At 43.0% G+C, this 25,459-nt stretch overlaps 1 protein-coding gene across 2 annotated transcripts in view; it reads left to right on the top strand.

Moving 5' to 3' along the window:
- CTNNA2 (catenin alpha 2) overlaps positions 1 to 25,459 on the top strand; it is an 832,954-nt gene that overhangs the window by 615,836 nt on the left and 191,659 nt on the right. For both annotated transcript variants that reach the window (XM_040335493.1, XM_040335494.1), the window contains exons 8-9: positions 8,821 to 9,002; positions 16,060 to 16,165. In XM_040335493.1, the coding sequence (XP_040191427.1) occupies positions 8,821 to 9,002; positions 16,060 to 16,165 (288 nt within the window). The remainder of the gene's footprint in view (positions 1 to 8,820; positions 9,003 to 16,059; positions 16,166 to 25,459) is intronic.

The raw sequence follows: 25,459 nt of genomic DNA on the forward strand, positions 1-25,459 counted from the left end.
TCAGGAGACTTCTTGTCTGTTCTGCCCATAATGATATAACACCATAAATGACAGATCAGCAGGCTCCTGGTCTGTCCTGCCCATGATGACATAGCACCATGATTATAAAAAACAATTTGCTGTGCTTAGTGTAGGTACATAAATATACACACATTAATATCTTATGCAGTCCCAATAAGTGATGGTATAAAGTGCCTGTGCCTAGTAACGTATCCGTGTGCAGATGTGCTCAGACTGCCCCACATACTGTAGATGTACACTGGCCCCTAGGAGTTGACCACCTATCTCTAGTGTGGTCTTTTAAGCATGTGGGGATACCCCTGTAGAAGTCTGTTAGCTGATGTCTTATGCAAAGAAGAGCCTCATGTGGATGAATGGAGATAACAGAAAGAGATCCTCATTGCGCAATGCCATTAAAAGCGATTTTATTTTGTAAAAACAATATAACATTTCCACTCACATTTGAATGTGCCTATATCCTGGCACCTGGTGTGTGTAGCGGGTGATTGAATTATGGGGTAATCGGCCCACACATAGGAGACACCTTTTTCAGCGCTCGGCGCAATTCCCGATTCCTCGTATGGGCGGAAGTGTGTCACGATGACGCTGTAAAACCTTGACGCTTTTCGGCCAATCACAGGGCCATCATCAGGAGGTTCTAATTCCACCTTATTGGTTGAGGGAATTTATACCCTTACTTCAAATATCGTTAATTGTTTGTATGGATCACCTACTAGATACTTTGGGGAAACTTACAATCTATTGTTACTACTTAGTAGCCTCTAGAACAGTCACATTACGATATTACTTTGTACCATAATACCTATAACAATTATGACATGGCGTCATAACACCATGATCGACAGATCAGGAGACTACTTGTCTGTCCTGCCCATGATGATATAACACCAAGATTGACAGATCAGGAGGCTCCTTATCTGTCCCATGTTAAGATAAAATCATGGGTGGAATAATGGACTTTATAGGCACCAATGGTTAACACAAAGTATAATTTTTTTTTTATTGATACAAGCCCAGAAAACTGGGTAATTGAATCAACAATTACAGTACAGAAAAACAATATATAAAAAAACATATATTTTACTACATTAAAAACATTGGTAAGCATAGAATATCTCTAAAATGCTAATAACCCAGAGGGGTTATACTGAATCCACAAACAGTCCACAAGGGACAGCAACAACAGTTGATGAACAAACGTAGACTTCAATTGGCGTTTTTTGATAAATAGGCGCCTATTTATCAAAAAACGCCAATTGAAGTCTACGTTTAAATGTTTTTAATGTAGTAAAATATATGTTTTTTATATATTGTTTTTCTGTACTGTAATTGTTGATTCAATTACCCAGTTTTCTGGGCTTGTATCAATAAAAAAAAAAAATATATATACTTTGTGTTAACCATTGGTGCCTATAAAGTCCATTATTCCACCAAATATTAAAATCTTCTACTCATGCTAGGACGTGGCACCGTAGTACCTTAGGACACCCATAGTCCATCCTATGGTTGGTGTTCCTTTATTTTTTTTCATTCCAAGATAAAATCATGATTGACAGGCCACTAGATTCCTTGTCTCTCCCACCCATGATGACATAATTGACAGATTAAGAGATTCCTAGTCTGTACTGTCCACAATGACATAACACAATCATTGATTGACCAAGAAACCAATTGACCAAGAGCCTCACGGCCTGTACTGTCCACAATGAAATAACACCATGATTGACATATCAGGAGGCTCCTTGTCTGTACCATCTATTATGGCACAATACCATGAATGACAGGTCAAGAAATTCCTGGACTTCCCCACCTACGGTGACATAACACCGTGATTGACAGGCCAGAAGCCCCAGGTCTGTCCCTCCCACAATGAGAATTGTAATTGAAAGAGGAAGAGACTCCTGGACTGTCGTGCACATTAACGCCTACTGGAGTCCCGTCCACATTCCTACCAATTGAAGGAAACACTTCCAGTTGCATCATGGGAACTGGTGTTTGATACAGTGGTGTCAAACTGGAAAAGGAAGTGATGTTAGCATTTCATCAATCCTTCATCACAGGTATAGATACTGTATTTTCTCCCTTCCAAAACGATGATGTCATAAACTTCAAATAGATATTCTTTACAAAAAATATACAAATTAAAAAAAAATAAAGTTGTGTTTTAATGAGGAAAAGCAATTAAAGTATAAGGGGAATTCTGCATCCTGGAGTTCATCTTTAAAGTGTTCTGTATTTTTTATTTAAACATAAATTTAAAGGTATGCTTGTACAATAAATCTTGGTTTTTAATAATCTGGCTGTTAACCATCTTAGGCTCAATACCCCATACCATGAGAATGTTTATTACCATTCAAGGTGAGAAATAGGAATGGTCACCTCTGTGCCTTCCTTGTTCTGAGACCCCGCAGTCAAGTGACAGCTCCAGGTCTTCCCCCGTAATCAGCATGTCTCCCAACCATATGATCACCTTCCTTTCTCACACAGAGAGAGAAACACTGACAGCTGTAACCAGCATGCTGCAGCTGTCAAAGGGAAATATGGTGTTAGAAAAATAACTAAAATGAGTCTCTCTATATATATAAAAATATGTGTGTGTGTGTGTGTGTATATATATATATATATATATATATATATATATATATATATATATATATATATATATATATATATATATATATATATATATTTACATTATCTCACAAAAGTGAGTACACCCCTCACATTTTTGTAAATATGTTATTCTATCTTTTTTATGTGACAACACTGAAGAAATTACAACATTTAGTACCTTCGTTCAGGGACAAAGTACACTAACAAAGAAGACCTGTGTTTCGGACCTTCGTTTCTGCATGCATTGGGCGTTATATCATACTATTGTCATTCTGGCCAACCCTGCAAGGTTGCGTGCTTGGATAAGATTCTGGTATGGATTTTGGAGGGACCCCCATGCCACTTTTTTATTACATGTTGGTGCAGAGTTCCCTTAAAATCCATACCAGACCTGAAGGGTCCCATGTGCATTGGGGCCTTAGGAATCTTTCACACAATGTATTAAGTTGTGGCTCTTGTGCAAATGCTTTAAAATGTATTGTTCTTAAGGTATTTTCTTCTCTAAACAAATGTTTTAGACTTTGCAATAGACCAGCCATTCTCAGCCACATTTCCATGGAACCTTAGGAATCCTCTAGGAGTGGGAAAGGGTTCCTTGAGCTGTGGCCAACAGACCTTCCATCTGAGGGTAACTGCATAGTTAAAGGTGCGACCCCACTTGGCATATCCAGCGGCATGACCGCAAGGTTGTCATTCTGGCCACCCCTGCAAGGGGAACATTCTTCCCTTTTACCACCACCAATATAAGAGGTGTTTTGCCAATGACCCATTGATTAATCCTACCAGGGGATCCCTGAGACCTAGAAATTATTTCAAGGGTTTCTCTGGGGTAAAATGATTGAGAAAGACTGTTTTAGACTATTTTGAATAAATGTTGTTAAGCTATTCTCTCAAATGTTCGTAGAATATTCTTTTAGGCTATATTCTCTTCAGGTCTATATTTGTTAGGCTTTTGTTATAGACTGTTTTCTGTTCTGGTTGAATGTTGTTAGGCTATTGTTAGACTATATTTACTTAGAACTGAATGTTCTTGGGAATTAGAAAATCTAAATTTTACAACAACTTCAGTATTAGAAAAGAACATTTTGCACAAATGAAACACATTTGCAAGGGTTTAACTTTTGCTGATACATTTGCACCGTTTTTTTTTTAACTAGACCCCTTAGGGTTGTTTTCAAGTTATACAAAAGCTGCTGAATTTGGTCTTGCCTTTTAAACTTCAATGACCTGTCTTGATGAAGGGTTTAAGGCATGACTAACTCAAAGAACAACAATTTGAAGTGACTAGAACAAACAAGTAATATAAATAGTCATGCCAGCCAAGTAATAGAAAAACAACAGAACAGTTACCCTTTTTTTCCCAAGATGTCCAGTTGTGATTAGAGATGTGTACTTTCTTCATTAGCCAGATACAATAAATAGGAACTGAAAACTATACTATGTCTGCCAATTTTAATGAGATGTCAGGAGAATTAAACTTTTTGCCGTGGGTTTGAAAAGTTGCAAATACATAGAACCAATCATATGGCTTCTGTACAAACACCTGATAATATGTTAGGAAGTTAATGCATATTTAAACCCAAAAGGAAAAATGTATTGCAGCTTACCAATTCATAGATACAGTGGCTGAAAAAAATAGCAATTAATAATAAACCAATATATATATATATATATATATATATATATTTATATAGCGTATACAATTGTGACACAAGTCATATTGTAATTAAAAGTTATTAAAAATTACCTTTCCAAAAACATTAATTCTACCCAAATTGATGGGTGGGCTGGGATTTCCAGATTTTGCAACATATTACAAAGCAGCACAATTGGCGCAACTATCAAAGTACCACTCAACCACAGAAATCCCATTGTGGGTACTTATTGAGGCAATAGACTTTGACCCTCTTCCTACTAATAATATCCTTTGGCTGAGCCCTCAAAACCGTAGAAAAATGAAAAATCCAATCTCTAAGCACTCATTGTCATTATGGGATAGGTACAAAACCTTTCATGGATTGCAATCCCCACACATTCCGCTTCTTTCCTTTTATAAAAATCCGACCTTTTATCCAGCATGGGTATTTCCAAAAACTTTTAAGGCTTGGATCAGGGCTGGTATTACGTGTTTATATCACAGAACGCGGTGACGTAAAACACAACGACGTGCTGAAAAAAATGAAGTTTAATGCTTCCAAGCATGCGTCGACTTGATTCTGAGCATGCGTGGATTTTTAACCGATGGTCGTGCCTACTAACGATCGGTTTTGACCTATCGGTTAGGAATCCATCGGTTAATTTTAAAGCAAGTTGGCTTTTTTTTAACCTATGGTTAAATAACCTATGGGGCCCACACAGGATCGGTTTTGACCGATGAAAACGGTCCATCAGACCGTTGTCCTCTGTTTAGCCGATCGTGTGTATGAGGCCTCAGGCCCCGTACACACGACCGAGTTTCTCGGCAGAATTCAGCCAGAAACTCGATCGGAGCTGGATTCTGCCGAGAAACTCGGTCGTGTGTACACTTTTCAGCGAGGAAGCCGACGAGGAACTCGTCGGGCCAAATAGAGAACATGTTCTCTATTTCCTCGTTGTTCAATGAGGAAAGTCGGCCCGCCGAGTTCCTCGGACGTGTGTACGGGGCCTAAGTCTTTTATTTTTCAACAAGCTGCTGAAAGACCAAGCTGTCTGGCAAAAATTGGCAGTTAGAGTGTTGAGATCAACCATCTAACGCCATCTAACGCTTACAATAATCGACTGTTATCCATTTATGTAAAACCTTTATCCCAAAATGAAAAAAAAAAACTGCTGCTGTAATTACTTAAAACATGTTAGCTGGACTTCAGCTTTAAGTTTTTACTCCCTTATACTCTATACCTTTTTACTCCCTTATACTCTATACCTTTTTAACTCAGTTATGCAAAGTCCATCTAAATCTACTATCTTCTGGTACCGCGATAGTCTATAGTTTCTCTGCTTCAGGGGTGACTAATAGGGAATTGGCCCCCGTTCTCTCCAGTTACGGCAGCGTAGTGTATCTCTGGCGGCGGAATTCAAATCGGCGATTAGGGGGCGGGTTTCATTTAAATGAAGCGCGTCCCCGCGCCGAATGAACTGCGCCGTTCCGAAATTTCCCGGCGTGCATTGCGCTAAATGACGTCGCTAGGATGTAATTTCTTTTAACTTAGACGGGACTTACGTACATTCCGATTTACGGACGACTTACGCCCAAAATTTCGACTCGGGAACGACGGCCATACTTAACATGGCAAGTCTAACTATAAAATACCAGCTTTAACTATACGCCGGAAAAAGCCGACTAGAGACGACGTAAAGGAATGCGCCGGCCGCTCGTACGTTCGTGGATCGTTGGAAATAGCTAATTTACATACCTGACACAGGAAAAACAACGTGAACGCCACCCAGCGGACGCCGAAGTATTGCATCTTAGATCCGAAGCCGTACGCCTGTCGGATCTAACCCAGATGCCGTCGTATCTTGGTTTGAGGATTCAAACTAAAGATACGACGCAGGTAATTTGAAAGTACGCTGGCGTATCAGTAGATACGCCGGCGTACTCGCTCTGAGGATCTGGCCCTTCGTATTCAAACTTATGCTGTAGATGTACGTTTACATGTTGTTTAATAGAAGTATATCAAGAAAAAAAAAAGAAAATTCCCAGCTCAACTTACCAACCAGCCTATAACCAACATGATTATCCTGTCTAACATTATGCGTTAAAAACATGGCTTTCGTTTTCACACATTTGTAAATACATGCGTAAACTGCAGAGCCACTTCACGGCACCCCAGTATTATCTGCAGTCCTAACTATAAATTTTGTGAGCCTCCACAATGGAAGCACATGCATAATAGATAGGCAGAGGGTAGATAAGCCTGGAGTAAGCCCACCCCTCCTTAACCACCAAAGGATCCTTTTTTAGGGGCATCAGATTGGTCCCGGGGGTGGCTGTGTCAATTTCATTCCGGGACACTGTATTGTCCTGGAATAAATGTGCCCGGGACAGACCTGCAAAATGCGGGACTGTCCCGGGCAATCCAGGACAGGTGGTCACCCTACCAGTGCATCCCCTCACCATTATTGCATAAGAAACAAACAAATGGCCACTGCCCCAACCTATGATTTCCTTTGGGTTTTGGTTGACATGCATCACCATTCCATGTGCACCTTGCTGCAAAGGCCAGTAAGGCCTGGTTCACACCTATTCAGGTTGCAGTTTACATATTGCAGGTGCATTTAGCATTTTTAAATACACATTTTTGATCCATTGACGTCTATGGGACCAAAGACCAGACAAAAGTCCCTGGCCCTCTCCATAAAACGCACAGATGTGAACTACATCCATAGGAAACCATGTTAAATAGACTGTAGTTTGTTTCTGCAAAACTAAAAACACACGAAAAAATGCATAGGTGTGAAGCAGGCCTTATAGGTGAGGGCAGTGACCGTTTGTAGTGTTGTAATATGGGTATGGGGACAAACTGGACACCTTTGCTGCCATGGTGCTATGTGCTGGGTGTCCAATGCACTCTTGTGCCTTAAACTACCTCAATACAGGGCACTTAAACCCCTTTCCTGCCCAGGCCATTTTTCAGCTTTCAGCACTGCCGCAATTTAAATGACAGTTGCACGGTCATGCTACACTGTACGCAAATCATTTTTTTATGATTTTTTCTCCAACAGATAGAGCTTTCTTTTGGTGGTATTTGATCACCTCTTTTTGCGCAATACACAAAGGATGAGTGACAAGTTTGAAAAAAAAATATATATATTTTTTACTTTTTGCTATAATAAATATCCAATAAAAAAAATGTACTCAGTTTAGGCTGATATGTATTCTTCTACATATTTTTGGTAAAAAAATATTGCAATAAGCGTATATTGATTGGTTATTGCGTCTACAAAATAGGGGATAGAATTATGGCATTTTTATTATTATTTTTTACTAGTAATGGCGGTGATCTGCGATTTTTACTGTGACTGTGACATTGCGGCGGACATATCGGACACTTTTGATACTATTTTGGGGCCATTCACATTTATACAGCGATCAGAGCTAAAAAAAATAGCCATTGATTGCTGTATAAATGTCATTAATAGGGAAGGGGTTAACACTAGGGGCGATCAAGGTTAAATGTGTGTCCTAGGGAGTAATTCTAACTGTAGGGGGAGGGGGACTCACAAGGGGAGGAGACTGATCAGTGTTCCTCTGTACTGGGAACACACCATTGGTCTCCTCTCACCTGACATGACGTGGATCTGTGTGTTTACAGACATGCGTCACCCTTTCATGTGCTCCTTGCTGTAAAGGCCAATAATAGGTGGGGGCGGTGGACATTTGTTTGTACTGGTGTGATAGAAGTGAACACAACCAGTTGGGTGATGCTACTGCATAGCTAATCCATAAGCCTCTGGGTCTCATTTACAATGGTGTACCGTGTGTAGGGTCATCTTTGCCAGCATAGGATGCACAGGTATTTCATCCATGTTCATTTTGACAGGTCTCTCCCATGGCGGCTGGACAACTCCCGCACCCCCCCCCCCCCCAGCCACCCAAGCCCCCTCTCCCCCTTCACTAGCCATTGTACTTTATTAGAATAGAATGGCTGGTACTCTTATAGACAGTACCAGTGGGGAAGCTAGACATTATTTCACCTGGGGCAAAGAATCAGTTCGGTGCCCCCTTTAGGGGACAAAATTAGGCAGAAGTGAGAAACTCCCAGGCTACAGCTGTTGAGTCAGCTCTCTGTCCCCCCCACCATACTCCTCTGTCATCCCCCCTGCTCCTCTGGTCCTCCCCCTGCTTCTTTGTTTCCCCCAGGTGAGCGCTGTGGGAAGGGAGAGACAGATGAGCAGAGGGGGCGGCGGTCTGCTGTCACTGAAGCCGGCCCACTGAGCCATCGGCCCACCGGGAAACTCCCTGTAGTCTCAATGACCAGTACATCCCTGGTGGTGGCACAGACACATATTAAAAATGAATATGTCTGTGTGTGTACCTATGTCCTAGAGATTGATATATATTCTGAATCTTATAAATTGCCCTGGTATACATGGACTTTCTGGTGAATTGCTGTAATTTTTAACATGAAATTCATATTTGCAGCTGGGGGATGTGTTGTCACCATTCTACAAGCTAATGTTACCCATCATTGTTTGATCCAACAGGCAATCATGGCCCAACTCCCGCAAGAAGAGAAAGCCAAAATCGCAGAACAGGTGGAAATATTTCACCAAGAGAAGAGCAAGCTAGATGCTGAAGTAGCCAAGTGGGACGACAGTGGCAATGACATCATCGTATTGGCTAAACAGATGTGTATGATCATGATGGAGATGACAGATTTCACCAGGTAAGAACCACTCTGCTCACAAAAAAAGAAAAGACAACATGCATAGTATGAAGGGCTGTATTTCATCAGGTTACTGTGATAAACAATTAACCCTGAATACACCACAATATACTGCTACTTACACATTACTTCTACCCCAACTACCACCAAAGCCACTCCCTCGCCTTCTGCTAAAATCACCTATACCCCTCTAGTTCAACCAGACTAACACCACTATTACAACCTTTGCTTCTTCTACATTTACCACTACCTACACTTCTACTAGTAACACCACTAACACTACTTCTACAACTTCTGCTTCTGCTACTACTACCACTACCTATACTACTATTAGTAACAACACTAACACAACTTCTACAACCTATATTTCTACTACTACCATCTATATTACTAATAGTACTACCACTGACACCACGTGTACAACCTCTGCTTCTACTACTACTACTACTACTACTACTACTACTACTACTACTACTACTACTACTACTACCATCTATATTACTACTAGTACTACCACTAGCTCCACCTCTACAACATCTGCTTCTACTACTGCTGCCACCACTTAAACCAACACCACTTCTACAACCTTTGCTTCTTCTACCTTTACCACTACCTACACTACTACTAACACCACATCTACAACCTCTGCTTCTGCTACTACTACCACTACCTATACCACTATTATTATTACTATTAGTAACACTGCTAACACTACTTCTGCAACCTCTACTGCTACTACTACTACTGTAATAGATTAATTAATTTCCTGAAACAATTTCTCAGGGCAAATAGCTACTCTGCCTGCTGACCAAATTACAAGAAGCTGAGACCAGACTACCTGGATGGCTGTGCGAAAAAGAGAGAGAGGAGGTCCTCTCACTATAGTTTTATTAGCCACATGAAATCACAAATACATGCATTTGACTGGTTCACATTATACATCCACAACCATCGACCCTCCCCCTCCTTGTGACGTCTGTAGCACATGGCACACATTGCTAAAGTCCAGGAGCAAAGGGCAAGGAATGAAAGTCCTTATTTGGAAAACAGTTCTTCTGGTCAGATGAACACAGGAAGAGGGGGAAGGGTTGAACACGTTTGAAACATAATGAAGAGGAAATGGCATCTGCTCCCATCTTTAGTTCTTTATCCCTCATATTTTCAATGCTGAGTTCATTACTTTTAAAATTTAATTTCATATCTGACAAATCTTATCAAGGAAAATAAACACTTATTGTGACATATACTTTTCACACATGCATATATAAAAAGAAATATAAAAAAACAACAATATAGAAACAATATGAAAATATAAAAGAGATTAAACATTTTAGTGGTTCTAATAAGATAATTCAAAAATAGAAATGTTACCCTAATCCATCACACTACCACCTATATTACTAATAGTACAACCTCTGGCACCGCTTCTGCAAACTCTGCTTCTTCTACTACTACCACCACCACCTATTCTACTACTGATATCATCACTAACACCACTTCTTACTACTACTACCACCATCTATATTACTAATAGTACTACCGCTAGCTCCACCTCTACAACCTATGCTTCTACTGCTACTGCCACCACTTAAAATACTAATAGTACTACCACTAACACCACTTCTACAACCTTTGCTTCTTCTACTTTTACCACTACCTACAATACTACTAGTAACACCACTAACACTACGTCTACAACCTCTGCTTCTACTACTACTCTCACCAGGGAGAGGAGAGGAGAGGGAGGTTGCATGCACATTGGTCAACGGTGCCTCCATGAGGAGCTGTCAGCTGTATCTCCAAATGCCAGCAGCAGTCCTCCCAGCTAGAACCTGAGGTTGAGCATGGAGGGGTCAGTGGTAAGGGCAATTGGTGGTGTGAGCTGCCACCTGTTTAAACCACAGCAGAACTCTGTGGGCTTCAGAGGTGGTATCATCTCTTGAGGCTGGAAATCAGAAGACTGCATCCCATTGCAACACCAAAAGGTCAGTAGGAGAAGCATTAGGCCCCGTACACACGTCCGAGGAACTCGACGGGCAAAACACATAGTTTTGCTCGTCGAGTTCCTTGTAAAGCCGCCAAGGATCTCGGCGAGCCGAAATTTCCCATTGAACAACGAGGAAATAGAGAACATGTTCTCTATTTCCTCGCCGAGATCCTCGTCGGCTTCCTCGGCCAAAAGTGTACAGACGACCGAGTTTCTCGGCAGAATCCAGCTCCGATCGAGTTTCTGGCTGAATTCTGCCTAAGCCCTGTACACACGCTCATTTTTCTCTGCGGTGAAAAATGTCAGCCGAGAACCTGCTCGGTAAGTTTCCCTGTGTACACACAACCGGGTTTCCTGTCGGAAAAACTGCAGGGAGAGCTTTGGCTGGGAATCCCGGTGGGAAAATAGAGAGTAGGTTCTCTATTTTCCGGCCGAGATTCTCAGCAGTTTTCCTGTCGGGAAAACTGCGAGGAAGCATACACACGGCTGGGATTCCCGGCCAAAAGCTCTCCCTGCAGTTTTTTTCTGGATGGGAAACCCGGCCGTGTGTACGGGGCTATACTGTATTGTTAGGACTCATGCCTCGTACACACGACCGAGTTTCTCGGCAAAAACCAGCAAGAAACTTGCTGGTATTTTTTTTTCGCCGAGGAAACCGGTCGTGTGTACACTTTTAGACGAGGAAACTGTCGAGGATCTCGTCGAGCCAAAAAGAGAGCATGTCTTCTTTTTCCTCGACGGGAATGGGGAAATTTGGCTCGCCGAGATCCTCGACAGCCTAACAAGGAACTCGACAAGCAAAACGATGTGTTTTGCTCGTCGAGTTTCTCAGTCGTGTGTACGAGGCTTTACATGCACTTCAAGAAAAACATAAAATAAAATCTGATGCTAGATCCTCTTTAAGGCCTCTTTCACACGGGCGGATAGAATGGTGCTTTTAGGTGCGGATTTTATCATTTTCTACCGCAGCTGAAAGCACACAATGCTTTCCTATGGCCCCATTCACACACTGCGTTTAGCTGCGTTTTCATTACATGCGGTTTGGTGCAGATAGAAAAAATAGATCTGACTGCGTCCAGGAACGATTTTGCGCAGCTATCTGCACATAACTGCAGGTAATCGCAGTGCACTGTGTCAGCTGCGGATAGCAGCGTGAACAAAAGAAAAAACAACAGGAAGCACATCAAAATAAAAACGGTTGCTATGGTGATGACAATAATGGCCAACCGCAGCTAAACGTAGCTGCATGTAAACGCAGCTAATCGCAGTGTACAAATGCAGCCGATCGCTGTGCCTGGAGTCTTGAATTTCAAATGAAAGAAACATGCTTTTAACTGCGGCAGAACAGCCGTCCGTGTGAAAGGTGCCTGATAAAAAAAGAATCTTAAAAAAAATCTGCTCATACCACTTTTACAAGCCACGCTCTCTTGGTGATGATCTGTAATTCTGTATCTGCTGCCTTTTATATAAAACACCTTTCTCTTATTGTAAATGGCTTTTTTGTTTATGAAAGGTCTTATGTTATTCCCGGGACAGGAACGCCTTTAGCTACTTTTTCAATCAACAAATAGATATATTAGCATTGTTATTACTTATATAGCTATCAACGAGGTCTCTTCAAACCGTTGTCCCTCTGGCTCATGACATCATTCTGAAGCTCTTAGTGCAGTACAGGGAAGAATCCCTAACAGGACAGAGCACACCGAATATTAGAATGAAATAAAAGCAGTAAAAAAAGCTGTTTCATATTTCACAATAAGCGTAAGCTGTCGTCTTGTACCTTTCTCTGTATCTAAATACATTTTTTTTCCATTTTAAATGGAGTAGGAAAAGTTAGAAAACTCGAAAAAGATAATATGGACGGCCGCACACCAAAAAACCTTTAAAAGGTAGCCTTTAATGGTAAAAAAGGAAAAAAGCACTACAAAGCACAGCAAGCAGTGGGGTGTATACCTGACGCGTTTCACACTGGGGTTCAGTGCTTAGTCATAGCTGGAAAGGTTAGAACCCTTATCAGGGTTTTATTGTAAAGCCTTGTACACATGCACGGTTTTCTCGGCAAGAACCAGCAAGAAAACTGCTGGCAGAGCTTTCTTGCCGAGTATACCGTGCGTGTGTACGAGGCTTTCAGGTTTCTCGTCAAGAAAACTGCCCAGAATCTCGACGAGAAAAATAGAGAACCTGTTCTCTTTTTTCTCGTCGTCATTCTCGGCAGTGTTTTCCTGCCGAGAAACACGAGCGTCTGTATACTTACCTGTCGCCGTGGAAACCCGCGCATGCTCGAAATGACTTTGACGCATGCGCTGTAGCTTCCAAGGCATAGGTAGGGTGTAGCAAGATGGCGGAGACGGCATCGAATGTGACGAGCGCATGCTCGTCATAGTCGATGACGTCACCGCGTTCGTGCCATTCAAAATAACGGCGGTTCTTTTGTGTCTGTACACATGACCGGCAAGAGATTCTTGCCAAGAATCTCGTCAGGGAAAACAACGTTTTTTTTCCTGACGAGATTCTGGGCCATGTGTACAGGGCTTATGTCTCTGATAACCATTGTCACTAGAGCTGAAAGAGAAGGCAAATCTAAAATTTTGAACAAGGAATAGGGCGCTTTTGCCTGGTGCGTCTGTCTTGTATGCAGTGGCGGGTGCTCCATTAAGGGGGGGCAGAGACGCTCCTAATCCATGCGCTCGACCCCTAATCTACATGCAGGTTTTTTTTTTTTTTTTTAAGCACGGGCGAGCGACAGGGTTTTTTTATCGCCAAGGAACCGAGAAACAGGGGGGGTGATGGGGGGTATTGATTGACCGAAAAAGTGGAGCAGAAGCAGGAGGGTAGCCGCCGATGAGGAGATGCAGGGGGAAGCTGCCGAAGTTGCCCGCAACCTGGATGGCGTAAGTGCGGGGCTGGTGGGTGGATGGGTGAGCGACAGTTTTTTTTTTTCGCCAAGCAACCAAGCGACAGGGGGGTGGGGCTATTGATTGACAGAACGAGGGGGGGTCGGGTGGTGTGTTTGTCGCCCCCACCCCAAAAGTGGAGCAGAAGCAGGGGGGAGGCCACCGAGGAGGAGATGCAGGGGGAGGCTGCTGAAGCTGCCCACAACCTGGATGGCGTTAATGCGGAGCTGCTGGGCGGATGGGAGTGCGAAGGGGGTTTTTGCCAAGCAACTGAGCGACAGGGGGGTGGGGATATTGATTGACCGAATGAGAGGGGGGGTAGGGCGGTGTGTTTGTTGCCTCCCCCCCAAAAGTGAAGCATCAGCCACCACTGCTTGTATGGCTAGAGTCCTAGGTCTAAGGGTTGTACATAAAGCTGAAACTAGCACTAGGGCTGCTAGGGACATTAGATAGTCAAAGGAATGGCGACACAATTTTTTTTCAAATGTGTCACTCGGAAAGCATGCAAGAAAGCAGGAAGAATTACATAATGCTGGATTCATCTTTAATTCCAAGAGTGGGAACAGATGCCTTCTAAGGCCTTGTACACACGACCGAACATGTCCGCTGAAACTGGTCCGTCGGACCAGTTTCCGCGGACATGTCCGACCGTGTGTAGGGCCTACCGGACAGTTTTCTGGCCTAGCGGACAGGTTTCCAGCGGACAAAAGTTTCTTAGCATGCTAAGAAACTTGTCCGCTGGAAGCCTGTCCGTCGGACATGTCCGATGGTCAGTACGACTCATCGGACATGTCCGCTGGCCCGAAATCCCGCACATGCGTCGAATTGATTCGACACATGCGTGGAAGCATTGGTCTTCCGTGTCAGAGAACGTCGGTGTCGTCTACATCACCGCGTTCTCTGTCCGCTGGGATTTTGGTCTGATGGTGTGTACACACATCAGACCAAAACCTCCCAGCAGACATGTCCGATGTCTGCTCGTCTGTACAAGGCCTCATGCTTTGCTCTACAAGGTACAATTCTTGCTTAAAGTAGAACTACCCTGGGTGTTTACCGCTCCTATACCGCTCCTTCCCATTGAAATCAATGGGAAACCGCGGTAATACCGCCCGCAATGCGCCTCTACAGAGGCGCATTGTGGGCGGTATTAACCCTTTTTCAGCCACTAGCGGGGGTTAAAACCGATAGCGGCCGAATATCGGTGTTTACCGCTCCTATACTGCTCCTTCCCATTGAAATCAATGGGAAACCGCGGTAATACCGCCCGCAATGCGCCTCTACAGAGGCGCATTGTGGGCGGTATTAACCCTTTTTCAGCAACTAGCGGGGGTTAAAGCCGATAGCGGCCGAATATCGCGGTAAATACGACGGTATAGCGGCGCTAAAAATCGCGCCGCTATACCGTCACCGCACCTCCACTGCTCCGTGTGAGAGGGGCCTTAGTTTTACTTTAACATTTTTTTTTCAGGTTTACTAATTTAACAGAGCCCAGAGAGCATAAAAATAATCTGACCTCCATCCACTTTAATAGGTCATGCATAAAATAAATGGATTTATCTCACATGCTGTGAATTTCTATATAAAAAAAAAAAATGTAGATTCCCTTCAGTTTAAACCTCTAGTTTTGTTCCTCATTAATAAGATGTACCCTACAAGGCCAAAATTCCTCTTCAAACAGCCATTTCCATTAAAACGGCTCATTGAGCAATGGAGGCAAACAGGTATAAGCATTTTACGACATGGAGAAACTGATTGATGGATAGATGCACATATTGCACAAATCCTGATTGGATGGCGGCCGGTGATGGAGAGGACATTTGCCAACAACGTCTTTGGCGCTCACTGGACCAAGCAGTCTCTAAAAGTGACTCGGTCCTCTCCAACTTTTGTATTCAGCAGGCCCGTCTCCTTAATGAGCACTTAAAAATGTACATACTATTAAATATAATTCATGAGCTGGAAGAAGCCATCAAAGTAAATTGCCGGTGAGGAAATTTCAGATAAGAGCGGAAGCTGGCAGGTTTCCTCCTTTCTCCAGCGTGCCATTAAGAGGTGAACTCACAGTAAATTACCAATCATTTATACAACGGTGAGAAGGGGCGATCGATGAATAAGGTAGTTCGGATCAGGTGCTTATTTTAGTCCTGAATTGCAATTAGACTGTTTTCTTTTGCAGAGGGAAAGGTCCACTAAAGAACACATCCGATGTGATTAACGCTGCCAAGAAGATTGCCGAAGCCGGCTCCAGGATGGACAAGTTGGCACGTGCCGTTGCTGATCAGGTGAGGCGCGAGTGGCAAATGAGCAAAGGTTGAAAAAAGAATTTTCTGTCTTGTACGACATTTCAACCAATCAGATTCAAACCTCAACTGGATTTTGACAGTTGGAGGCTAAAGATTTGTTTGCATTCTGGCAATATTTAATATTTAAGTTTCATTTATTAATTAAATAAAATTACAGTTTATTTTTTTTAATGTTTTTAAGTTTAGAAACTGATGTTTTATATATATTTTCTTTCTTATAAGATAACATTAGAACATGTAACAATATTTATATATATACAGGGCTTTTTTTCAGGTGGAACTTGGTGGAACTTAGTTCCACCACCTCTGACTCAGACCCTTTGGTGCCCATTCACCACAATCACTTGTAAACACAGAAGTCCAGTTTCTGTATTTACAAATGACAGCTCTGCATTCTGTATGCAACCCCCCCCCCCCCTGAACTCTGCACTCTGTATGTAATGCAATCAGGGGTCAAGTCCTGGGGAAAAAGTGTGGGAACTCCCACCCAAGATCCACTCCCTCCACCAAAAAAATGATACGCTCATATGCATAATTACTAAACCGCATGTTTTTTTTTCGATCCACTGTACCTTAGTAATCCTTTATGTTACTGGCCGCTTCCTGTATATGGATTCATCGGGTAGTGTGCGGGTATTCCGTCACTTCCTCGATGCCGCAATGTCTCCTGGGAGCTTTTGTCATTGTTCCCAGGAGACATCGCGGAGGTCTGCCGCGAGTTATCGCGGGATTTAGAAAGAACTTTAAGCAAGTTCTTTCTAAATCCCAATGACAAAAGCTCCCAGGAGACATTGCGGCATTGAGAAAGTGACGGAATACCAGCACACTACCCGATGAATCCATATACAGGAAGCGGCCAGTAACATAAAGGATTACTAAGGTTCGCCTGCCCCTGGCAGTGACTCGAGCTGGGCATCGCCGCTTAGTGAAGGATCGGCTCGGGCGGCTCGGCTGCTCTAGTCCTGCAAAGGGAACTGCGTTCCTGCTGGGAAAAAAGTGCAGGAACTCCGTTCCCACGCGTTCCCGCAGGAATTGAGCCCTGAATGCAATCCTGGTATTTAATGTCCCTTTAAGACCCTCCTACTGTTTGTGAAATTTGACTAACCACACCCACTATTTGATATGAATTGGAGGGTGTGTGTGTGTGGGGGGGGGGGGGGGGTTGGGGCTTGTGGTTGAGTTCCAGCACCTATTGTTTGAGGGGGGAAAAACTGTATATCTATCTATCTATCTATCTATCTATCTATCTATCTATCTATCTATCTATCTATCTATCTATCTATCTATCTATATATAGCATTGTCAATGTGTTTGTTGGCAGCCTGCCTTATTCAAATACCTCTTTGCTAATATAGAGGTAGGGTGTTTTTTCCTCCTCTGACTTTTTCAGCTGTGTGTGTAGTCTTATCTCTCCTGTTATTTTTCACAGCACAGCTGTTTGTTGGAGCAGCGGAATACAAGTGCTTTGCTTTGAGCCTTACCACATGCTGGTGGCAAGTGGTGTTGTATATATGAAATATTAGTACACTAAATATTATTTATATTTACCCAACTGAAAGTAATTTCTTATTTAAAGCAGAACTAAACCCTCTCAATCATTATTCAAGTAGAACTACTAGCTAAACTTTTTTTTTTTTTTTTTTTCATTTTGGATAGTAAGGGAGGGTTATAATCCCTGTCAATAATTTTTTTTGAGGAGAGATTACTTAAGGAGTCACGTGAGAGTGGCTGGCCTCTAAAGGTGAACACATGAGGAGAGGTAAGCTGACAGACAAACATTACTGCATAACCGTGACAAAAACCAAATGCACTCCTGTGATCCACAGGAGAAGTACAGCCAAGCAAGCTATGGCTATACTTTTCCTTTAATCACTGGACCTCCAGAAGGTTTTACCCTCTTCAGGACCAGACCATTTTTTTTCTATTCAGCACTATGCTACTTTAAAGATGTTCTAAAGCCCCGAGGTTACCTTCTGTTCTACAGGTGACCCCCAGCCCCCCTTTATTCTTACCTTAGTCCAATCCAGTGAGGTGCAGGAGAGCATTGGCTCCTGCTGTTGTCATCCCTGATGAGGGAGCGGGGGCGGGGCCGAGTCGCCTAGTCTCGAACGGCGAGTGAAATCAAGGATGAAAAAATAGCCAGATCTATGTTGTGTTTACTAACACACACTGATCTGTGCTGTGATTGGCCACAGCAATCAGCAGGTTCACAACCAAAACCCTTGGCTGTGCACCTGCTGACAAACTTGTTCTGTGTCTAACCACAACACGAGTGGCAGGGGGTAGGCTTGTAAACCCGTAAGTTTGGCGTGATGTGAGGGTACGTCGCTGATCCCGGGGGAACCGCCTGCTGCCGCCGGCAGTAAATGTACCGTTGGACGTGGCCAAGTGGTTAAGACAAGGTTGGTGAGAAGACTTGTGTAGTTTGCGTTAAACAAGTTTTCTATTTTTATCCTTGTTTTATTATGCAATGGTTTCTTTTTTAAAAAAAGTACAAAATCGATGTATTTAAAGCATGTATATTGATCTCATTCTGTATAATTGAAGTTTTTGAACAAACCGCCAGAGTTATTGTTTCTGATGTACCTGTCAAGCAAAGAGCTCTCTGCACCTCGGAAAGCCGTGTTTCATCAATAACCAATATTTCTCTGAACTCTTCAAGTTTTTGCGAAATCCACTTAATGCCTTGCAGGTCCCTTTGTCTGGGAAAGTGCTAGAAAACCCACAATTGCCTCTTCTCTTGGCTTCTATCTTTGTTGCATTGTGTAAGCCTCTAACTGCTGGATGCAGAAGAGTTTGAAAATAGTAAGACATGGTATTAAAGGGTCAGTAAAGGAAAACATTACATTTTTTTTAAATAACAAACATGTCATACTTACCTCCACTGTGCAGTTTGTTTTGCACACAGTGGCCCCGATCCACGTCTTCTGGGTTCCCTCGGCGGCTGTCTCGGCTCCTCCCTGCAACAACTCCACACAGATTTGCGAGCAAGCTTGCATAGTGTGGAGCTGTTGCGGGCGCGCTCCCGTGATACAGCGATGGCCATAGCCGCCGCTGTATCACTCGGCCCCGCCCCCTGGCATGCCGCGTCATTGGATGTGATTGACAGTTGCACCAGCCAATGGCTGCGCTGCTTTCAATCCATTCAATGCAGCCAGTCAACGGCCAGGCTTCGACTCGAGGAGGATAACGGGGCAAGCGCTGGACTTTCGAAGGGTCAGGTAAGTAAAACGGGGGATGGGGGGCGGCAACATCTGTTGTTTTTTTACCTTAATGCATAGAATGCATTAAAGCCGAGGTTCAACCAAAAACACAACTTTGTACCATCCAAACTAGCATACTAGCATCAGCTACAGTATGCCTTTTTTTTTTTTTTTTTGCGCTGTACTTACGGTTTAATCCGTAACTTTTGTTTCAGACACCCGCGGGGAGTAGGCGTTCCTATGAAGAGTGGAACATGATTGACGGCCGGCTATGGCGCGTCACACGTTCCGAAAATAGCTGGAGTAGGACTCGGCTCTTCACGGCGCTATACGGCGCCTGCGCACAGACTAGGAGCTGACTGCGCAGGCGCCGTATATGTCCGCGTCCTATTTCGGCTTTTTTCGGAAGGCATGATGCGCCATAGATAAACGTCAATCATGTACCCCTCTTCATAGGAACGTCCATTTCCCGACCGGAGTCTGAAACGAAAGTTACGGATTAAACCGTAAGCACAGCGCAAAAAAAAAAAAAAAGGGCATACTGTAGCTGATGCTAGTATGCTCGTTTGTATGGTAGATAACAATTTTTTTTTTTTAGGGTGAACCCCCACTTTAAGGTGAAAAAAATAATTACCTTTACAACCCCTTTAAATGGAATTCCAAATAAAAAGTAAGATATGTTTTGCAAATATGCAAAACCTGTTGCTAAATTTGGTTTGTGTAATACAACATACAGTAACCCTTTTTTTTACACCATGCATGGTCATGGGTTTGTGCAAAGGCGTGCACACAGGGTGTGCCGGGTGTGCCCATGTACACCCTAATCACTCTGTGCAGCACAGATTCCCCCTACTGCCCTGGATCACCCCTCCTTTTCCTTGCACCACTTCCGGCTTTCCTACTCTCCTCTCCCTCCAGCTGTTTCTGCAGGGATGTTTTAGAGTGAGTGGCGGAAGGGGCCAGTAAATATGTAACTTACCGGCCCCTTCCCTTTCATCATGAGTGATCTTTGGGGGTGCACATCCTAATGCAGGGGTGCCCAACCATTGGCCCGGGGGGCCACATGTGGCCCGCTGAGCCCTCTGATGTGGCCCGCGACCTCCTGCTCTGGGATGGTGGGTTGGCATGTATAGCGCCAACTCTTGCCACAGGTGGGGTGATACTAAATTCTCTCTGCCTGGGATGGCAGCAGCTGGTGATACCTGAATGGAATACTGTTATTAAAGGTGTTTAATAATAAAATCACAGTGTATATATGGGCATATCTGTTCTGCAGTGGTTACTTGGCTGCTTTCAAATGGATCCGCAGGTGCAGAGCAGAACACCTGCGGTTTACCTGCACTGAGCCATAGACTTTTGTTATTACCTGTGGGTTGATGCACTTCAGAAAGTGCACCACCCCTGCAGTATATAATAGAAGTCTAAATGCAGGTAACCTGCAGGAAAGCCACAGGCGCACTGCGCTGCATCCGGGGTGTGGGTAAACCGCAGCGCATCAATGTGAAAGCAGCCTAAAGCCCTGTATACACGATCGGTTTGTCTGCTGAAAACCGACCGATGGACTGTTTTCATCAGACAAACCGATCGTGTGTGGGTCCCATCGGTTTTATTTCCATCGGTGTAAAAAAAAATAGAACATGTTTTAAATTTTTCCTATGGATAAAAAAACGATAGAAAAATCCGATCATCTGTATGGAACTCCATCGGTCAAAAATCCATGCATGCTCAGAATCAAGTCGACGCATGTTTGGAAGCATTGAACTTAATTTTTTTTTCCGACTCGTCGTAGTGTTGTACTGACACGATCGGATTTTTGACTGATGGTGTGTAGGCAAGACCGATGAAAGTCAGCTTCATCGGATATCCGACGAAAAAATGTGTGTAAACGGCTTTAGGCTCCTTTGACATGATCAGTTTGACCCAATTGGACCCTTCGTTCACCTCTAGACAGAATTCTCACCGCTCCAGGTGAGCCTCGTGATGATCAGGGGTTGTTGAACCACCAGGGTGCTGGCAATGCGGTAATAGCAAAAAAACAAAAGAACAAAAGCTGGACAGCCGCACTCCAAAATTTTCACCCACCTACCTCTAATTTGATCTGCTAAAAAAAAAAAACTGAAGGGGGGATCTGTCCCCTTCCATCTGGGCAGATCGGATTGGAGGGCCAATAGAGTAGAGTGGGCTGTGCCCCTATTTGCTCTGAATATGCAGAGTGAACATGGACCTGTCATTTGCCTGCTTTGTTTATTGAGTGGCCCTCGCTCTTTAAAAGGTTGGGCACCCCTGCCCTAATGCAATTGGCTGCGCACACCTATGGGTTTGTGGATACCTGACCATGACATCTACTACTATATGGCCAAAAGCAAAAGAATTATCAGATCTCCACTATTTTAAAAGGAATATTTATTATTATATTATTATTAATATTATTATTAGTAGTAGTATATTATTATTTTATTATTTAGAATGTGCATTGAAGATTCTCCGTGAGCAAACACATTTATAGGATCCACGACCCCTTCATCAGTCCTAATAACAGACATATTTGATATTAATTATCATAATCCATAAAAAATTTATATAAAATAGGTCTTCTGAGATATTTTAATGTATATATATATATATATATATATATATATATATATATATATATATACATATCATAGGCATGCGCACAGGGTGTGCCAGGTGTTCCTGGGCACACCCTAATCACCCCATGTGGTGCATATTCCCCCTGTTAAGACCCCTAATATCTCACCAAATTCTCCCCTTTTCTGCCCCCAAAAAATAGAAAAATAATAAATAAATAAATTGTAGAAAAATTATACAAATAAAAACTACTGACACCATCCATTGCCCACTGACACTATCCACTGCTCTACTGACACCCTCAGTAAATATACACATGCACACACATGCATATAGTATGGGGCAGATCCACAGAGCGAGTATGCCTGCATATTTACTGATACGCCGGCGTACTTTCAAATTTCCCTCAAACCAAGATACGACGGCATCTGGGTTGGATCCGACCGGCGTATGCCTTCGTACGCCTTCGGATCTTAGATGCAATACTTCGGCGTCCGCTGGGTGGAGTTCTCGTCGTTTTCCGCGTCGAGTATGCAAATCAGCTATTTCCGACGATCCACGAACGTACGCGCGGCCGTCGCATTCTCTTACGTCGTCTCTAGTCGGCTTTTTCCGGCGTATAGTTAAAGCTGGTGTTTTGCGGCGTATAGTTAGACTTGCCATGTTAAGTATGGCCGTCGTCCCTGCGTTAATTTTGAATTTTTTTTTTTTGCGTAAGTCGTCCGTGAATCGGGATGGACGTAATTCACGTCTATGTGACGTCATTTAGCACAATGCACAGCGGGAAATTTAGGGACAGCGCATGCGCAGTTCATTCGGCGATCATTTAAATGAAACACGCCCCCTAATCGCTGATTTGAATTCTGCGCCGTTACGCCGCTTGAGATACACTACGCCGCCGTAACTTACGGCGCAAATTCTTTATGGATTCGATTTTAAGCCAGGTAAGGTACGGCGGTGTAGCGTATCTCGGATACGATGCGCCGGGGCAGATCTTTGTGGATCTGCCCCCATGTGTTTTAGCTTTGGGGTGCACACTCTAATGCAATAGGATGTGCACACCTATGATATTATATATATATATATATATATATATATATATATATATATATATATATATATATATATATATATATACATATTTTTTTTTATTAAAATATCTCTGAAGACATATTTTATATAATTTTTTTATGGATTATAATAATTAATGTCAAATATGTCTACACTATATTGTCGAAATATGTATACACTATATAGTCAAAAGTCGAAATATGTATACTGTACATAATATTGTCAAAAGTATTGGGACACCTGCCTTTACGCGCATATAAACTTTAAAGGCATCCCAGTCTTAGTCCGTAGGGTTCAGTATTGAGTTGGCCCACCCTTTGCAGCTATAACATTTTTGTAACGGAATGGCCCGTGATACCCAGAGAAGGATGCAGGGTACTCCTGTGCCAGCTGACTCTTGGGTCTAGGGTCATCCTATGTCCAATAGGGGCATAGGATGACTGAGAAATGATATCTCGGATTACATGAGATGGGACAGTAATGATAATTCATGTATTGCAGGATATCTTGAAATATTACAAGTTGTTCATTCTGAACACAACAGGTCAATAGAGTGTCTCCTTCAATGTGGAACATAGACTGTTGAGATGTTAATTGATGTTAATCACCTCCAGCTACCTGGCTGTAGTGATGAAAGCTTGCTGTGATTGCATTCTATTGTCTATTGTGTTAATTAAGCCTGGCTCCTAAGATATCATGGTGCTATGCTAACTAACCCTGTATTGTGTGAAAGTTCTATTGATGCTAATATGTGTTGTGCGTTAACACACTCTAAAGGTCAGACGTCTGACTTGTGTTCACTAAAGGAATGTGTATTGTGTATCAGGTGAGAATAGCTTATCGCGGAGTCAGAACGTCTGGGTAAATGACTAGTAATTAGTTCATGTAGATTATCTGAATGTCATTATCTAAAGGAATGTGTATTGAGCACCCATTGTGTCATGTTGTGGGTGGAGTTAAGCCATTGTTTCTTGGGGCTTCTAACTGTATATAACAAGCCTGAGTTTACCATTAAAGTGTCATTCTGTTTCGAACTAGCGAACAGAGCCGTGTCTAGTTGTTCTGGGAAAAATCCAATGGGTCCTGTCTGCTGGATTGTGGCGTGTCGGAAGCTGTCTTGGGTTGGTTGAATGGAATATCGTAACGGTGTTAACCCCTGACCGTTACAATCTTCAACTCCTCTGGGAAGGCTGTCCACAAAGTTTAGGAGTGTGTCTATGGGAATGTTTGACCATTCTTCTAGAAGTGCATTTGTGATGTCAGGCACTGATGTAAAAGGAGAAGGCCTGGTTCTCAGTCTGCATTCTAATTCATCCCAAAGGTGTTCTATCGGGTTAAAGGGGTTGTAAAGGACATTGTTTTTTTTCATAATAAGCATCCTTTACCTGCAGAAATTCCTCTTTTCACTTTTTCATTGTTCGTTTTTGCTCAGAAGTTGCTCTATTTCTTCTCTGTTCTGTTCACTTCCTGCTTGTCTGATTGTTACTGACCACCGTGAAGGGAGGCTTTACTGCGGTGGTCAGTGACGTGCTCGCCCCCTCCTGGGAACTACATCTGTGTGGCAGGACGCTCTCTACGTGTTAGAGACTTCAAGCAGGTGTGAATTACTGGGCGTGCCGCAATTCATACTGGGAAATGTAGTTCTTACATGAACCAGGAAGTGAATGAGAGAACAGAAACTAGAACACCGGAGGTGATATAGATGAAGGAATTTAATAGGTATTTACTCGTTTTTTAACAGAATCGTCACACTATTGTGTAATTTTAGGCAAAAAATGTTTTTCCTTTACAACTCCTTTAAGGTCAGAACTCTGTGCAGGCCAGTCAAGTTCCTCCACCCCAAACTCGCTCATCCATGTCTTTATGGATCTTGCTCTGTGCACTGGTCCAAATCATTTGTTGGAGGGGGGATTATAGTGTGGAGTTGCTTTTCAGGGGTTGGGCTTGGCCTTTGGTTCCAGTGAAGGGAAATTGTCAGCATACCAAGACATTTTGGACAATTTCATTCCTCCAACTTTGTGGGAACAGTTTGGGGGTGGCCCCTTCCTGTTCCAACAAAGCAATGTCCATAAAGGACGTGGATGAACAAGTGTGGGGTGGAGGAACTTGACTGGTCCTCAACCTGATAGAACACCTTTGGGATGAATTAGAGCGAAGACGGCGAGCCAGGCATTGTCGTTGAAACATCAGTGCTTGACCTCACAAATGTGCTTCTGGAAGAATGGTTAAACATTCCCATAGACACACTCCTAAACCTTCCCAGAAGAGATGAAGCTGCTATAGATGCAAAGGGTGGGCCATCTCAATATTGAACCCTACAAGCTAAGACTGGGATGCCATTAAAGTTAATGTGCCTGTAAAGGCAGGCGTCCCAATACTTTTGGTCATATAATGTGTGTGTGTGTGTATA

The sequence above is a fragment of the Rana temporaria genome, chromosome 1, assembly GCF_905171775.1.
Source record: "Rana temporaria chromosome 1, aRanTem1.1, whole genome shotgun sequence".
Lineage (NCBI taxonomy): Eukaryota > Metazoa > Chordata > Amphibia > Anura > Ranidae > Rana > Rana temporaria.